Genomic DNA, 17,472 nt, shown 5'->3' on the forward strand with positions numbered 1-17,472 from the left:
CAGAAAGGCCATGCCTCACTGGCGCCTGATGGTGTAGTTTCCTGAGGGCCGGTAGTAGGCACTGTATGCGGTGTATGGGTAAGACGTTCAATCCACATGGATACACGCTGCTTGTCAGGGCTTTTGTTTAGAGCCTTAACAGAATGCATGAAGCTGCGCCTGGATTTTAGCCTCTTTCTTGAATGATCATGATTGAAGAGAGGGTGGCGAGGGTCGTTTTCTTACTTCAGCTTTTCCTTCTGGGATGCAACGGTCCTACGGATGCTCGGAGGAGCAATCCCACTCAGTAGGTAGAGGTCTTCAACCTTTGTGGGCTTTAGGCAACCAGTAATAGCACGACATGAATAATTTAGAACAGTGTCAATCTTAGTGGCTTGAGCTGATCTACTCCAGACAGGTGACGCATACTCAGCTGTACAGTAGCTAGCATAAAGCCAGTGCTGTTGTACGTACTGTCTTCGCATCAGCACCCCACTTCGTATTAGTGAGCTTTCGGAGGATACTATTCCTTGATGCCACCTTTGCCTTGGTCTTAATGATGTGATCCTTGAAAGTGAGGGACCTGTCAAGTGTCACCCCTAGGTAGACTGGCTTGGATACATGTTGCAGGCGTTTTCCATACCAACTAATCCGTAGTTGACGGCTGGCTTCCCTATTCTTAAGATGAATCACACTGATTTGTGTTTTGTCTGGGTTAGCTCTTAGATGGTTGTTGGCATAGTAGGTGATGAGTAAGTCCAGTGCACTGGAGAGGGAGTCCTCTACTTCTTCGAAGGTGTCCATTTGAGATGCAATGCAAAGGTCATCAGCATAGAGAACGCGTCTTGTGTCTGGTTGAGTAGGTTGATCATTTGTGTAGATGTTATTAATGGGCGGTGAGTTGGCTCAGTCGGTAGCGCGTCTGCCTCGATCACGATCACGCGGCCCGGGTTCGAACCCGAGTCTGGACTGAGCAATGATGTGTGTAAGCATACCGTCCCCTCTAGCAAGAGGCAAAACACTCTGTTCCTCGGATAGGACATAATGGAGGTCCCGTGTATGAGAGAGTAACAACTCATGCACGTAAAAGATCCCGCTTCATTCATTCATCGCAAAGAGCAGGGTGTTTAACCCGGTGAAGCGGTCCCACCTCACACCCAACTGGACCCCATGGAATACCAGCTTAACGTAGCTGAATATGGGCTATCAAGCCATCTTCTCAGATGGAAATGAACAAACAAAACAACAAAGGGGCAAGCACACTCCCTTGAGGAAGTCCGTTCTTTTGTGTCCTCCATCTACTCTTTCTACCACCGAGGTCTACGAAGAATCTGCGGTTTGATAGCATGTTGCAGATCAACTTTGTGAGTCTAACATCTGAGGTCATCTCATACAGTTTCTTGGCAAGGATGCGGTGATTGACTGTGTCGTATGCTGCTGAAAGATCGACAAAGGCAGCACCAGTGATTTTGCTGTTCTCATAACCATCCTCGATGTACTGCGTGAGGTTCAGTAGTTGTCCTGTACATGATTTTCCCGGTCTGAAGCCCGCCTGCTCCGGGATAAGGTGATCATCAACGAACAATGCTATGCGGTTCAGGAGGAGGTGTTCAAACAGCTTGTACATGTGGCAGAGTAGGGATATCGTCTTATTGCTCTTAGGGATGGCAGGGCCTTTACCAGGTTTCAGTAGAGCAATGACTTTTGCTTTCCTCCACATCTTTGGGATCTTGTTGGACTTAACACATTCGTTGACCATATCAAGAAGCCATCTGCGTGCACCTGGCCCGAAGTGTTTGATCTGTTCCACTATGACATCATCAAGACCTGCAGCCTTGTTGTTTTTCATAGACTTCATTTCAGATTCCAGTTCACTCATTGTGAATGGCCTTGTGAAACTTGTGGCGTCTTGTGAGGATGCATTAGCAGCTCTGGGAAGTTTAGCCCTCTGAGGACGGTGATTTGGATTTCCCCGGCTATTCAAGAGGAGTTGGTGGGCAACCTGGTCAGCGGTGACTTGCAGCCTTGGCTGCGGCTTTGTGTAGTCATTTCCTACGATGCGGATGGTCTTCCAGGCTTTCCTGCTACTATGAGTCATATCTGTGCTTTCAATGAGCTCTTGCCATTTCTTCCGCCTTTCTTCTGTGATGGAATCAGCTAAGGCTTCACCAAGCTCAATGGTGTCATCACTAAAAGGGTCATCCTCAAAACCCAAGATGTAGTCATCATATAATGCCTTAGAGTCATCAGTCAAGCCCTGGATGTACCTTGTGCGGCAGCCACGAGGAATGTTATGGCGCGATGATGATTTAACTGATTCTACAAAAGCATCATAATTGTCAGGGGTAGCGGGAAGATCTAGAATAGCAGAGTCTAGGTCATCAGAGAAGCCCTTCCAGTCGGCTTTCTTGAGATTGAAACGTCGCCTGAAGGGAACAGCACGGGGAGAGATGACTGCGGTGATCTTGAGACCTATTGGCCGATGTTGTGTGTGGGGAATGGGATCCAGAACAATCTTCTCACACTGATTGGCAACAATACTGGATGTGAAAATCAGGTCTGGGTTGTACCTCCGTCTCGATCGTGAGCTGTTGAAAGAAGGAGGGAGCTTGGCATCATGAATGAGAGACAGTTGGTTGGAGTCTGCCCAGCTCTCGACTTGCTCACCATCTTCATTAGTTTCAGCATAACCCCAATTGACATGATGGCTGTTATTTAGTCTCCGATGACAACATTGATGCGACCGCTGGTGACATCAGGGGGAATGTCAAATATGATGGAAGGTTTATACACCGAACTGACAGATACTCCCTTGGTGTTGATGGTAATGATTTCAGTGTCATCCGTATCAGAAATAGATATCTTGTCAGCAGACAGCCCATTGCGTAAGAATACTACACTTCCATACTGGTCATGTGGCCTCTCAGCAATGAGGGTCGTACCCGAGATGTGAGGACGTACCCGTGAAGGTCCGCAATGCGTCTCTTGGGGACAGAGGATATCACAACTATGCTTGGTGTATAGATTTGCCAAAAGATCTTGTTTGGCGCCAGCTAGACCTTCGATGTTCGATGATATTATACTCAAGGCCGGCCCTGACAAGGGCCCATGCTTGCGACCTTGGGCATCATCAACAGTTCTAAGGTCTAGTTGAGTCATGATAATGATGTGGGATAATTGTTGATAGCGTATAAGTGTGGTTGAAGGATTCGCAAGTGTAAAACACCTGACAGGGACCGCGACGTGAACGCTCCATCAGTGGCCCCCGATCTACTATTAAAAGCAGAGCTTGCAACTGAATTGAACTAGAGTAGTATCAACATTATATGACGATGATAACGATATAACAACAATGAATTTACTACTATTATTACTACTACTACTATACTAATAATAATAATGATAATGATAATAGGTGCTAATTATGATAAGGATAAACTGATGATAATGATAATTCAACTAAAATAAGAATGAAGTAAAAAACAGTAACAGGACCAAGAATAGATGATAACCAGATGACACTGTTTAGTGATTACTGATAGATAATTCCCCCAAACTGCAATCCATCGTACACCTCAACTAGAGGTCATAGGGGTATTCTGTTGTTGTTGTTGTTGTTTTCTGAGCTTAAAAAAGGCTCTCTATGCTTGTGGCAATGCAACATTCATAATAATCCAACCATGTACCATGATGTCGGGACCGAAGTTACACTTGAGCTGCACCAGGTCCCAAAACTGTCGCCAGAAGGTGTAGAGAGATGATTCCCATTCAACCCCTTTGCCCTTTGCAACTTCACTTTGGCACCACGGCGAAATGGGAAAAATAAAAACTATCGTGCTATGTATGAAACACGCAGTGTGACAATGCCTTATAATTTTGTTATCGTAATGCATGTACTTGAAGAGTTGAACTTCAAAGCCCTGATTCATTTATAAAGTGATTCTCTATCTGCAATGAACGTTTTATCTCTACGTCATTAAACACACCACCACATTTGCTCAACGATTTCTTTTTCTTTATTTATCACAAAACTAGATTGAGTCTTGAGAAGTTTCAATTCATGCACACACAAAAAAGATTCATAGTAGTTTTATTCTGTAAAGCAGTAGATTTGTTCGGCAATACATTTGTATTCCATTCCATTCCATCCTGTTCGATACTCGAATAGACCGGCTGCTGGTATCATTATAAGGTAATCATTACGCGGAAGAGGGCTGAAAAAAGGGCCATCTGTACTTTTTCTCCCAAATCAATTTGCACATGTTATACAGTGGCCCATAATGACGAGTGTCATTCTTTTATCATTCGCTTCCCTGTTGTCATCCTATTCGGTTCATAATAATGTCAATAAGATTATATTCATAAACAAGTTTGCATAAAACGGAAAAGAATAAGTAAATCATGTTAAATCAATACAAGGGAAGAACTACGTCTAACATTACCGAAAATATCGTCATGTACAGTGTATTAAAGATTCCACGTCCTATAGTAATGCTGTAGGAAAATATCAACCAATATAGGTATTCCTGTCCGATTTCACACTTAAACATGCACGTACCCTCTGGTGAAGGGTGTAGATAGGCCATTATATTTTGTCAGAGGACATAAGAACAAATCAAATAGTCAATTTGCCATGTGGCAGCCAAAACCGAATAAAGGCATTCAAATTTAGCTGTAGAGCAATAACGAATAAAACAAAAGTTATTTATACCTAATTGCTAGGCATTCATGTTATCACAGAAGTTCTCCACGGGGCTTTTGCGTTCATACTAGTGCATTCAATTCAGCATTGTTACTCGTATAGGCCTATATGACATTGTGTGCTTTATGTTACTGAAGACATTAATTTCTTAATGGATATCAGGAGAAAATCATGATATTTTACTCATGCTGTGGTTCATGTCTACAGATTTCGAATATGATAGGTATTATAGTTTAAGAGGTGCAAAACGACCAAAATGACTTGATAAACGTATTTTTCAAAAAAGGTATACGAATTTAACACAACGGAAAATTCATCACAGTTTAATATCGAGCAGCACAAGAAAAGAAAAAAAGACAATGCGATTTACGCTTGCAGATGCTATCCACATATTCTCCTCTTCTTTTGGGGGCAGGGATCGAGATCCAGTAAATTTGATTTGCATAAAGTAAAATCAGTATGTTTAAGAAGACCTTTCCTCTTTGCAGCTGATCCAGTTGCCCCGCCCGGTGCCCCGCCCGGTGCCCCGCCCGGTGCCCCACCTCCAAGCCGAAGGAGATCCAGTCTTTATTCGTTGGTTAAGGACGAGTTTGGTGCACCAGTGAAGGATAGATGCCTACGGGGAAGTGTGGTGGCGGCCATAACAGTGGAGAGCAGTCTGATTCAGTGCGCAGGAGCATGCTCGGAAAATCCCAGCTGTTTGTCTTTTAACTTAAAAGCGGGCGTATGCGAGCTGAACAGCCGTACGCAAGACAGTGCGCCCGGAAATTTCGAGGTAGACCCCGGATGTAACTATTATCAATCAACCTGAAAAGATGTAAACATAATATAATGTCATTGACTGGATATTTGACGAAAGCAACCTGATACAGAGTTATGACATGGGATTAAGGAAAAATTGTCTTGTCCTTAGCACTGATAAAACTTGTGTCTTGATTGTCGGTACCCGTGCTAGTCCCAGAAAGATCGAAACATTCAGTATCTTATTGAATGGTAGTTTGATTAAAATAGTTCAGTTCACCTGATGTTTAGGAGCTTTAAGAACAGAAATGGTCTAAACAAACTGAAAGTGTAAGTAAATTACCCAGAAAAGTGTTTGTATGATAAAGAGAGAGAAGAGTTTTGTTGCTGTTGTTGGTGGTGGTGTTTAATTTACCGCAGCCATCATTAGAGTTGCTTTTATAACAGTCAAGTGTTACCACGATTTTACTACTGTTCTGTTGTTTGGTCGAATGGATTTCGGTCCCATACAACTAAGCTGGAAAAAAAAAATGAAAAGGAGGGCCGGGCCGCAAAAATAATACTGAGCAAAGTGTATGACACACCATCGGCTGATTTGTTCAAAAGTCTTGAATGGATGACACCGGACAAACGTTTTGAGTTTAGTCGCGTCATGATGATACGTGTATATAAATGCGTTCATAACTTGGCATCTTCTTGCTTTCAGGTAATTTTAGTCGAACTTAATAATGTACATGGACACCACACAAGGCATATAGACAGTGGAAGTCTATGTGTGCTAAGATTTCGCACTGATAGTTATAATTAGTGTAGCCCAATTGCATTTCTATATTTGAATGGAATACAACAAAGCTAGATCATTCAATCAGATCAGCTTCTTCCATCTACTCATTTAAAAGATTGTTTAAACAAAGTTGTAATTTGTAAATAACACAAACAATCATCGCCTAAAAAGTGGGTATTCTGTGAAAATTTACTCATTCATGCGCATAATGTCGATTTAACTGATATTTCTCATTTTTCTATCACAATTGTATATGAACTCGTGTCATGGCATATTGACATTTGTTTTGCGTTAATTTGCAATGTGTATATCTGATTACTTCTGTAGATAAGTTTTGCTATTTGATGTACAAAATGTATATAATTGTGTTTATTACTGTTATTCAGGGCCCCATGGAAGACCACTTGTTATCGGTAAATCGGCCAACATGACAAAAGATTAGAATTAAATAAATCAATAAAATATATTATTAAACAGATAAGTAAATGAATGAATGCAATAATGTTCTCAGTATGCAATAATTTAAATTCAAATTAAAGAAATTAATTTAAAAAATGAATAGAGGAAACGTTTCCGTAATATCATTGCACAAGTTGGCTGTTGCCCACAATGCACCGCCAAGTTGTAAATAAGATAAAACCCAACCCGCGAAAGATGTAACAGTAAACTTTATCAAGTACAAGAAGGACATCCCGTTCACTATCAGCTGTAAATAGGCATATAAACAAAATCGTCTGAAGACATTTTTCGCTGCTCTCATGAGACTCTTGTGCATAAACATCAGGTCTCTGAACTTCAGCTCTCAGTAATGGTGTCTGCAGCTCCCTGGCCATTGATAGACTCGGAATCGGTTTTAGCGTGTGTGTGTGTGTGTGTGTGTGTGTGAGCGCGAGCGCGTGTGTTTGTTAAGTGTGTGTGCGTGTGTGTGTGGGTGGGTGTGTTGGAGGAGTGTTAGGTTAAGGAGGATTCATTTTTATTTATTTATTTTTTTTTTGGGGGGGGGGTAATTGCAGTATCATTGGTATTTTACTTGTTATGTAAAAAACTTAAAATGTTCATCTCAGTTGTCACCTTTATTTGAGAAATTATTCTGTGATGTTGTACAGTGACACCGAAGTGAATTGATGTTTATAGTATCATTTGAATGAAAGTTAATAAAATCATTTGAAAAAAAAAGTGTTTGTTCAATGGTTTGTATGTACTAGGTGTTTCAAAAAACATTTTCCACTTTTGATTCTTAATAATAAAAAACCCCTATATATTAGATAACACTGTCGTTGATATGAGTGATAGCTGAATAATGTACAATTTTGTTGAAGGTGGTTTAAATATGAAAGCAAAAATCAGTTTCATGAAATCCATGATTAATTTCACAGTTAGGTTCCAGATTTTGCTCTATTTTCAACCCTCTGTACAAAACTTGTACTTTGCACAGGGGTCAATGGGTGTGTATGTTAGTGTGTGGTTAACACCCTGACAATGGTCGTGAACAATGGCCAGGATTTGAATGCTTCATTATTTATTCATGAAAAATTCCACTATCACAACTAGTCTTTATTCAGCCTCTGGCAGTATCTGTGTAAAGTCAAACGCCTGCCGATACTGTCGTTGAGTGGCGACAGTGCTCTCCCTACTTTGGAAAAACGAAATTACAATGAATACCTTCTGTTCTGTCGTAAACACGGTGACAGGAAGCAAAGAAAATCAATTATAGTATACACTTGTGTTTATGAAGCCTGAAATAAATCTACTGTGAAACAAATCGCCCCAATGAAAAATGCTGCTGAACTTTTTACCAGATATGATCTCTTTTTATCGTAAAAGCGACGAATTTGTCAGACTATTAGTCAGTAGACAGTTGTATTAAAATGAAGAACTTTAGATCATTTATGCTTATTTATATCCCAGATTTAGTGATGTGTGAAGCAAAATTTGAAAATAATTGTCAGCTGGAATGAATGTGGTGTTTGGAAGCACATGGAAACATGTTCTTACTTTTTCCATATGCATGCATTAATTTTCACCCTTTACCGTGCATGAATTCAGACTAGCAGTGCCCAGGGCAATCCACATGACACCTGGGAGCGCGAGACTGACACCTAGTCAACAGGTGGTTCAGGCATGTCCATTGTTCAGGGCCATTGTCAGCACACACTCACATACACATCATTGGTTCCTGTGCAAAGTTTATTTTTACAGAGGGTTAAAATTTGACCAAAATCTGAAACCTTCCTTCAAAATCAATCTTAGATTTAATGAAACTGATTTATGCTTTCACATCCAAATTACCTTCTACAAAATTGTACACTATTCAGCTATTACTCATATCAATGACAGTTTTATCGGATGAAAACTTTTTGAACTATTAATGATCAAAAGTGGAAATGAACGTATTTCTAAATGGCAATTCTGGACCAGATAAAAGCTAGTCTGAAATGAATGAGTACACTTTTCAAAGCACAACAGCGAGATGAGATCAACATCGGATAAAAATTGGAGAAGTTATGAAATTGTTAAGTTCCGCTAATTTTTGCCAAACAGTTGACATGAGTATCGATTCAATTGTTCAAGTAGGCCCTAGTGTTTTGTGAAAATTGGCAAAACTTCAAAGGTTCATAACGTTCCTTTGTACTTCTCATCCGACTTTTATCATATATTCACTGTTGTGCTTTTTTTTCAGAAACATGTGGATTGGGTGAATGCAACAATACATGTATTAGTTTAACACATCAGTGAGAGTTTGAGGAAAATTCGACAATTCGTTCTAAAGTTATGAATTATCGAAGTTTCCGCTCAGTCTCTGCTGGATTAGAAGACTGCTAAAGCTTGAGATATCACAATATGCACGTGTAGAACGATATAAAGAAAACAAAGAAAAGTCCACATATTTTCAGTTTTCTCGCATAATAAAAGAACGCTTGACATGCTTCTTTCAGAAGGCAGGGGGATAATACCCTTAACATATGCCAGTGATAAGTCGGGGAAATGTGCACTTTAAGAAAAAACAACAACATAAATTTGTGAAATTATCTTTTATTTTCTTTATATCGTTCTACGCATGTGGCATCTAACACTGTAGCAGTAGTTTTCTCATCCAGCAGTGACTGCCCAGATACCAAGATTCATAACTTTTGAACGCATTGTCCGATTTCCAACAACCTTTCGCTGATGTGTTTTACTAATATTGCTGCATTCACTCAATCCACATATATGAAGGCGGACTGGATATTGCCCTTAATAATCGCTTAGGTACACAATCTTCGTCAAGACTGGAGGTCTGGGCTATAAATTTCTTGCTTTTGGAGGAATTTGAAACAAAAAGTCCCTTGCGCCCCCACTATAAGCCAATCACTATCTTCCGTGCCTCATTGAAGAAAAAAAAATAGTACGAAGGTGGTCCATTGTTTAGCCAACATTATTCACATGGAATCAGTATTATTGAATTGGTCTTAAATTGCATCAATGTCAGAATGACGGGCAAATGTCATGTTTCTTATACGCTGGGCCTAACAATGGCTGAAATGTTGTTTGGACAAGTGGTCGGTACAACGCTGGCCAAAAACTCGGATAGCATCATTACAAAGTCGAAAAGTGGGTGTTTACCCTTGTGATAATGTCATATTTAAAAAAAAAAAAAAGTGAAAAAGTGGTTGGTGTAACGTTGAGATAATGCAATAAGGTGGAAATGTGGTTTACATACTTCGAGTCCTGAGCCAATGTTGGCCGGAGGATCAAAATGACGTTGGGCCAACCTCATATGTTTCTGATGTTGTACCAACGTACATGCACAGCATTGGACCAACAATGGGCCAATGCAGCCTTCGAAGGGAAAAGTAATCGGTATAATGTTTGGATAACATCATAACAAGGTGGAAAGTAAAACTTTCGTTGTTGGGCCATGGCCCAACGGCCAAGATAATATTGGACCAACGTCATCTCTCTTGAATTGGGCCAAGGGAACATTCAAGGTAGAAAAATGTTTGATCTAAGGCTGGAATAGCACTATAACACCTTTGAAAATTGTTAGGTATATCGCTGGGATAGTGTCATAGTATGGTGGAAAAGTGGTTGATACAATGTTGGTCTAACGTTGGGGTACCATTATAACACAATTTGAAAGTGGTCGGGAAAATACTGGTCTACTATTGGGATGACGTCATTCTTGGTCGAACATTGATAAAACGTCATAACAAAGAAGAAAGCGTAGTTAATTTAAACGTTGACTGGAATAACGTCATTCTAAAGTCAAAAAGTGGATAGTTTACATTTGTAATATCATTACAGTGACAGTGGAAAGTGGTTGGTATAAATTTGGGATAACGTGATGACAAGATGAAGAAGTGGATGACATAAAACGACGTTCGGCCAACATCATGTACCTGAAGTGCGAACATACACGCACGACGTTGAACCAATGTTGGGTCAACGCAGCATTCAAGTTGAAAAGAAAGTCTGACATTGGACCAACCTTGGTCCAAGGTCAGGCTTCCACTGCCGGACCAAGGTTGACATGGTTGGCCCAACGTCATATTTCTGACGTTTTGCCAGCGCGAGTACACGACAGTTAGGCCAGCGCAGTATTCAAACAGGAAAAATGGTTGATTAAACATTAATCTTACTATTAATCTTACTATGTACCAACGTCAGGCTTTCACTGTTGGGCCAATGTTAGCCCAAACGGGTAAAATGGCGTTGGGCCAACGTCATGTTTCTAACGTTGAGCAAACACACTTACATGCCTGACAAATGTGATAGGCTATTTACATGTTTGACAAATATTGGGCCAACTCGGCACTCAGAGTGGAAAATAGTTGATATAATGTTGGTCTGACATGGTACCAACGTCGCGACGGTCCAACGTAATACTCTCACTGTTGGGCAAATGATGGTCCAAGGGTCAAAATGACGTTGGGCCAACCTCGTGTTTGTGATGTTGTGCCAGCATAATATACACGCGTGACGTTGGGTCAACATTGGGGCAAGCCCAGCATTCAAAGAGATAAAAAAATGGTTGATATAACGTTGGTCTATGTTATGCCAATGTCGGTTCAATGTCAAGCTTTCACCGTTGAGCTGATGTTTATGGCCCTACTGCCAAAATGATATTGGGTCAACGTCATGTTTATGACGTACCAACGTGCATGCATGGTGCAATCAAAAATCAATCATTCCATAGTTGCCCCACTCGACAGTTCAATGAGTTTCACTTACCACTTCTTCGAGCAATTTTAGCTAAGAACTCATTATTTCATTCATACTGATCCAAATCACTGGAATGCCTTGTATCATGACATAAAATCTGCTCCTCCTATATACTCATTTAAAAGCAGATTGAAGGTTTTATTTTTACAATCTTAGCTATAATGACGATCCCCGGAATCGCATCAGTTTAGACACTTATTTTGTTACCCGTTTGTAAAATCTACATTGTCGTCTTTATCATCGCTACAATCACCTGATTGCAGCTGATGTTTCTTTAACTTAGTTTGTTTCTGAGATTAATACCCCGATCCACTTGGGATATAAGGAAGAATTGGACGGTTTTTTACTTCTTTTTTTTTTTTGGTAAACCTTCGAGGATCATTGTGTCTGTTGCATATTCCTGTTTATCTTGTAATATCTCGTTGTTATGCCAGTCTTGTTCCACCCGTGTCATCAAGTAAGCTTTTTCCCTATAAGAATAGTCTTATTGCCATCCCAGGCTCGATTTATGTGTGTTCATTTGTTGGTTTGTTGTTGTTGTGTATCTGTTTGTCCGTCTATCTCTTGATGGGCTGCCAAACTTGTCCTTGCTTTTGCTGCTATTTCAATCATTTTTTTTTTTTTTTTTTTGTAATCGGCCTTCTGGTGTGTTTTTTTTTTTCCAAGAGGGGCTCACACTCTACAATCGTTGTCTTTTCAGTGGGTCCCTCCCGTTTTTCACACGGTGCATATTGGAATTTCACTCAACTTGATTACCTCAGCTTAAATGCAAATCGTTACTGTAAGGTTTCAATTATTGTTTGCGTGTGGGGATTTTCCAGTACACCTGACAATTTCTGAGGGTGGACAAGGATTTGACCGAGTTCACATAGTTCATTGCTTTTGTCACTAAAGAAAGTAGGACGTTTGCTACGTTACTGAAAAATGGAAATAACTTTGAACTTGAACTTGAACTTGAATGTCGGGAATGGGAAATGTGAACAATTTTCCTGCATTGACAATTTTAACGCTGGTGTAAACAGAGGTAGGTTTGGGTTGCATCTAAATGCCATACTGTGGATATGCAGCTGATTTCCTCATTAGTATGTTCTGGCATTGACATTTGAACCATTGTAAAAGTGTAATTACAGAAAACTGAAAAAAAAGTCAATCATGCCACCAATTCACGTAAGAATTGTACGTGTCTCTGCATGCGTTACTGTAAAAAAAAAATAGTGTCACCAGTGAATGTAGTCCAGCGTTATTAAAGATGAAAAAAGCAACAAAAATAGAATAAGAAATAACATCTTATACTATATAAGGTTACACGAGTTTTCATTGCGTAGAACGTTTGTTTCGAGTATCACAGAATACATTGTGAGGTTTTTTTCTTTACTTTACATATTACACAAACGCCATGCAACATAATTTAGAGTGCATTCAATCTTCAACATTCATTTCTAAAGTGATCAAGACTGTTCCTTTAAATGATAAAAAAAACTTGTATAGATATTGAGGCCCTAAGTTTTGCCAAAGTTCTAGTACATCATTGCAATAGATACGAAGTCATATAATACAGTATATACGACCAACTTTGAAAGTAATGTGACATGGGATTAAGTAATTCACTCAATATTGTCAATTATACCCTTCCAATGAAGGGAATGCTAATGAAAAAAGTTAGGAATGCATGAATGCTGAATGATGAATAAATAATGAATAAAATCACTGAATGAGTATATCACATAGCTGTTGTGACATTCTGAATGTACGTCGACTTCTCATATGACCCGTTTGCCCTGCGTTTATTTGCTGGAGTTTGCACGGATTTTCTGTGTCTGTGACCGAGCATGTATGTTTGTTTGAATGTGTGTGTGTGTCTGTCTGTCATTGTCAAATTGATTTACTTGTCCTATTTCCTCTTATCCCTTCTGAATGCCTACTCGTTCATGAACGCACGAATGCAAAGACTTATTATTATCTTTCTTTCTTTTCTTTTTTCTTACTCGGGAACTTGCTAATTGTACAAGGTCTGCTTTTTGTGCAGATTCGTACCATATCCTCCCCCATATGCCTTACTAGGGAGGGCTATTCAAACTCGCAGTGAATTCATGATGATCAACTATGTAAATCACGTGTATTTACATGTGTTTGTAAGTATATGTGTATTATATATAGGCCTACTGTTGTATTTGCATTTGTATCAGTGCTTCATAATATTTCACCTTGTACAAATCGATTATGCTACTTAGCAATTATTTTGTATTATTTACGTATGGAAACAAATAAATGAAATGAAATCTGCACACTACAAAGGCCTACAGTAAATCAGCAGGGTTTTTTTTTCTTCCAAGCGGACTTGTGTAAACACTCTGTAACGTTTTCAAACGTGAGTAGGCCTACATTATTGCATATGTACCATGTTTGATCCCACTCAAATTATAGATAGGCCTACAATGTCTCTGTACAAGCTGTTTGTAATATTTAATGGTCATGGTTATCTCTGTTAATTCTTTAATTGGTGTTGATAAATCCTTGTGTGTGATTTTCCGTTAAGAATTAAACCAATACTGTTGTTGTATGAAGCATTTGGTGTTTTCATTTATGTGACACAAGCGTTTACGAATTTCAAAAGTGAAATTTGCACTTTTCCCAAGTTTGCGTGTTATTGTGAAGTAACAATGCATGTCTCACTGCATGGATGAGATCTGTCAATGAAAGTGGCCAAATAGGCCCGGCTGTATACGAATGTAGGTTTGTGTTAGGGTTTGTGTTTCGGGTTTCTTCTAACATTTTTTATGGTCGATAACCTTTAACATGGCCGTCTGGCCGATAGCTTGGTGGCTCCCACAGAGGCCAACCCACACAGTCCATTTTTCTCTGTTCATATTCAACACATAGCTCCCAGTGACAAACCACGTCTTGAATATGAAGTGAGAAAAATGGATAGTGGTTTAATCTTTACGGTACTAAGGACCAAGTTATCGACAACGTGGCCATGTTGAAGTTTAAGAACCATAAAAGGTTAGAAGAAACCCAAACACCAATATGCAGTCTCGCACGCTGGCCTGATGATTTTGACCACTTTCAATAACAGATCTCATCCATGCGGTCAGACATGCCTTAACAAAAACAGGCATACTTGGAAAAAGTGCAATTTAGTTATTTTGTCAATGTTGTCTTTAAAATGCATGTCCTCAGTCACACATGACGTTTAATTGTCAACATAATTAGGTATCAATGGAAAGAGGAAGAGTCCACCTTTCCCTATACACCAACATTACGCTCTCCATATATAGCTAACAATTACAAAATAGTAGCCCTCCAAATTTTGGATTTTTTTTTTTTTTTTTGATACGCACTGATGCATATTTCTGCATACTTGCGTATTTTGGCTGCCATCACACCCATTTCTATGGTGTGGCCGTGTTATCTATCTATATCAGTGATGTCTATCTGTGTATCGTTAGACTCTGTCGAACGATATCCGTTTTCCAGTCCACTCAAAAATGTGTTTATGTCATAAAAAATATGAAATCAGTGAAAATAATCATCTAGCCTTGTAATCATTCATATACTAGTACATTGGGACGATGGCGAATCTTATCATCATAATGAGTTTCACAGAGCTTCCCTGTCAGCTAATGTAGGGCCTACGTAGGGTATTATAGTTATGTCTGGCACGTCTGGCGTGCCCACTCATGTATCTCTGGACTCTGCCGAAGATTATCCCGTTGGTCCATAACACCTTTCCTCGCAAGCTACGCGGGCTTGTTGCGTGTACAATATATGGATTTTCCAGCACGCAGGGTAATTTTCTGCGGGCGGACATAAGGCTTTGGGCGAGTTTCGTGTGCGTCTTACTTGCTGCACGTGTGCTAGTCAGGTTCTACTCACGTTCTAGTTACGGGCAAGTTGCGTGGGATATCTGTGATATTCATTGATCCAAAACTTGCATTTCTTTGTTTGAAATGGACTCCAAGACTTTAACATCTTTGTTGGAGTAGTAAATAACTGTATCATCCGCATACAAGATGAACACGACATGACTGGAAAATGCGAGCCAGGTCATTAATGAAAACACAAAACAGTAAAGGGCCAAGAAGAGAGCCCTGGGGCACGCCATGGGTTAATATAAATTTCATCAGACAATGCGTTGTTGAACATAGTCACTATCCTCCTGCCCGTCAGATAAATCTTGAACCACTGAAGTGTACCTCCATTTATGCCAATACTCGACAACTTGTATAGTATCACAATGTTATCGACAGTGTCAAACGCTTTCCGTAGGTCGACGAATATCGCCCCCGTGTATTTACCTTAACTTCATCCATGGCCACCGAAACCACTCATCAGTTACCTTTACAAGGGCCGTCACAGTGGAATGATTTTTCCTGAATCCAGATTGAACCGGTGTTAAGACGTTGTTCACATTGAGATGGTGTGATTAATAGCAACAAAACTATATTTATACTCTCGAGTATTTTCGAGGAACAGGGCAGCAGGGAAATTGGCCTATATGAAAGTACCTAGCACGTAGTCGCCCGTTTTAATAGTTGCGCACGCAATTCTCATTCACCCGCGGCAAGTTTTGAGCATGTTTTCCGGCCGACTCGCGGGGATTGCCAGCAGGGCTAGGTCCACGCAAAACACCAGTAGGAGGCCCGTAGCTGCCGCAAGTCACATGCAGTTAACCGGCGTACATGCTGAGAGTCAGTTACTGCCTTTCTGCTGTTAGTTGAGAGTCGGCTGCGGCATTCTCTGGGACCTCTGCCAAACAAATAGGAATTCCTTCACTGAGTTGTCAGCCCCCACGCGCCTGATGACACGCAGGTCACACGGAACACACGCAAATAGAACTTAAGTAGCACGCGTCCAGCAGGTAAGACGCATTCAAAAATGGCGCCCAAATCCTTGTTCGCCCACTGCACGCAACAAGCCCACGTAGCTTACCCGGAAAGGTGTGACAGGGCCTAAACATGGCTGCGCCGGGGGGGGGGGGGGGGGGGGGGTAAATAGGATTTGCGTGCGAACTTCCGGGCGACTACGGGCGAGATACATGCTAGGTAATGTCATGTGCGGACCATCTGCGGGGATCTCCGGGTAGAAATGATTGCTCTCCGCAAATCACACGCAAGGCTTGCCCGGAAAGGTGTGACAGGGCCTTTAGGTTTCTTTTCCAGCTAGTCTAGTCCACTTTTAACCCCTCCCCCTTGAGGACGTCTTGCAGGCACCCCCCCCCATTACTTCAAAAAAATCTCTGACGTTGACCATTCATGTATCGTGAGACTGTGCCTAATTTTTTTCGTATGAGTTTCATTCGGTTTCCTTTCCAGCTACTCTAGCTCATTTTTTAACCACTTTGAAGCCTCCTCCTGGCCACATTTGCCACATCGAGGAAAGATTCGTTATACGGTACGATGTAGTTTGTATACCCATGCACCTTAAAATTGGTTTCCTTGCGAGCAAGAGTTCCCCCCCCCTTCCCCCCCCCCCCCCCCGCCTCTGACACCCGGTTAAAACAAATTGCCCTTGTCATCGTTGGGGCACATTGTCTGTTGAAGTTGACATGAAGACCTTCATGAAGCATCTGCGATCGGCATTGATCGTTGCTTCAAATCCGGTATAGGCCGGATCCCCAGTTAAAAACACGAGGCATGGATGACTGGCTTTAATGACACCACCCCAAAACGGAAAATAATTGAAGACGTCATATTCTTCGTTGAGGGACAGAAGAGACATGATACTAGTACAGTCTCTGCATGTTCTATCATAAAAGTCAACTGCGCGCGTGTTTATTGTAACTAATGATTATGACGTCCACGCGTCGTCGTTATCATACAGTCATATTCGCGCGCGCTGTCCATACAAAACATTGCACCGCACGGTCTGATACAGCACTAATAGTCTACGCAGTAAACAAGACAGGAAGCAAACATCTATACAAATGTCACAACATCTGTGAGGAGGTGTGGCATAAAACGAGCACTCTACTAAGGTAAGAATAATGTTCTCATTGTCTAGTTTCAACCTCGTCACCAGGAAATAATAGGTTTAAGAGGAAAGAATAACAAAGTTATGTGAG

General features: G+C 40.7%; 1 protein-coding gene across 1 annotated transcript; it reads right to left on the reverse strand.

The window, feature by feature from the left end:
• Positions 1–221: 221 nt before the first annotated feature.
• Positions 222–10,718, reverse strand: LOC139741982 (uncharacterized). The gene is made up of 5 exons (XM_071652547.1): positions 10,675–10,718; positions 3,666–3,774; positions 1,291–2,725; positions 454–830; positions 222–314 (listed from the first exon to the last, which is right to left on the reverse strand). Exons 1-5 carry the CDS (start codon positions 10,716–10,718, stop codon positions 222–224), a joined length of 2,058 nt encoding a protein of 685 aa, XP_071508648.1.
• Positions 10,719–17,472: the final 6,754 nt, after the last annotated feature.

The sequence above is a fragment of the Diadema antillarum genome, unplaced genomic scaffold (genome assembly GCF_040938485.1).
Source record: "Diadema antillarum isolate AM-2024a unplaced genomic scaffold, OU_Dant_1.0 seq00000971_RagTag, whole genome shotgun sequence".
Taxonomy (NCBI): Eukaryota; Metazoa; Echinodermata; class Echinoidea; order Diadematoida; family Diadematidae; genus Diadema; species Diadema antillarum.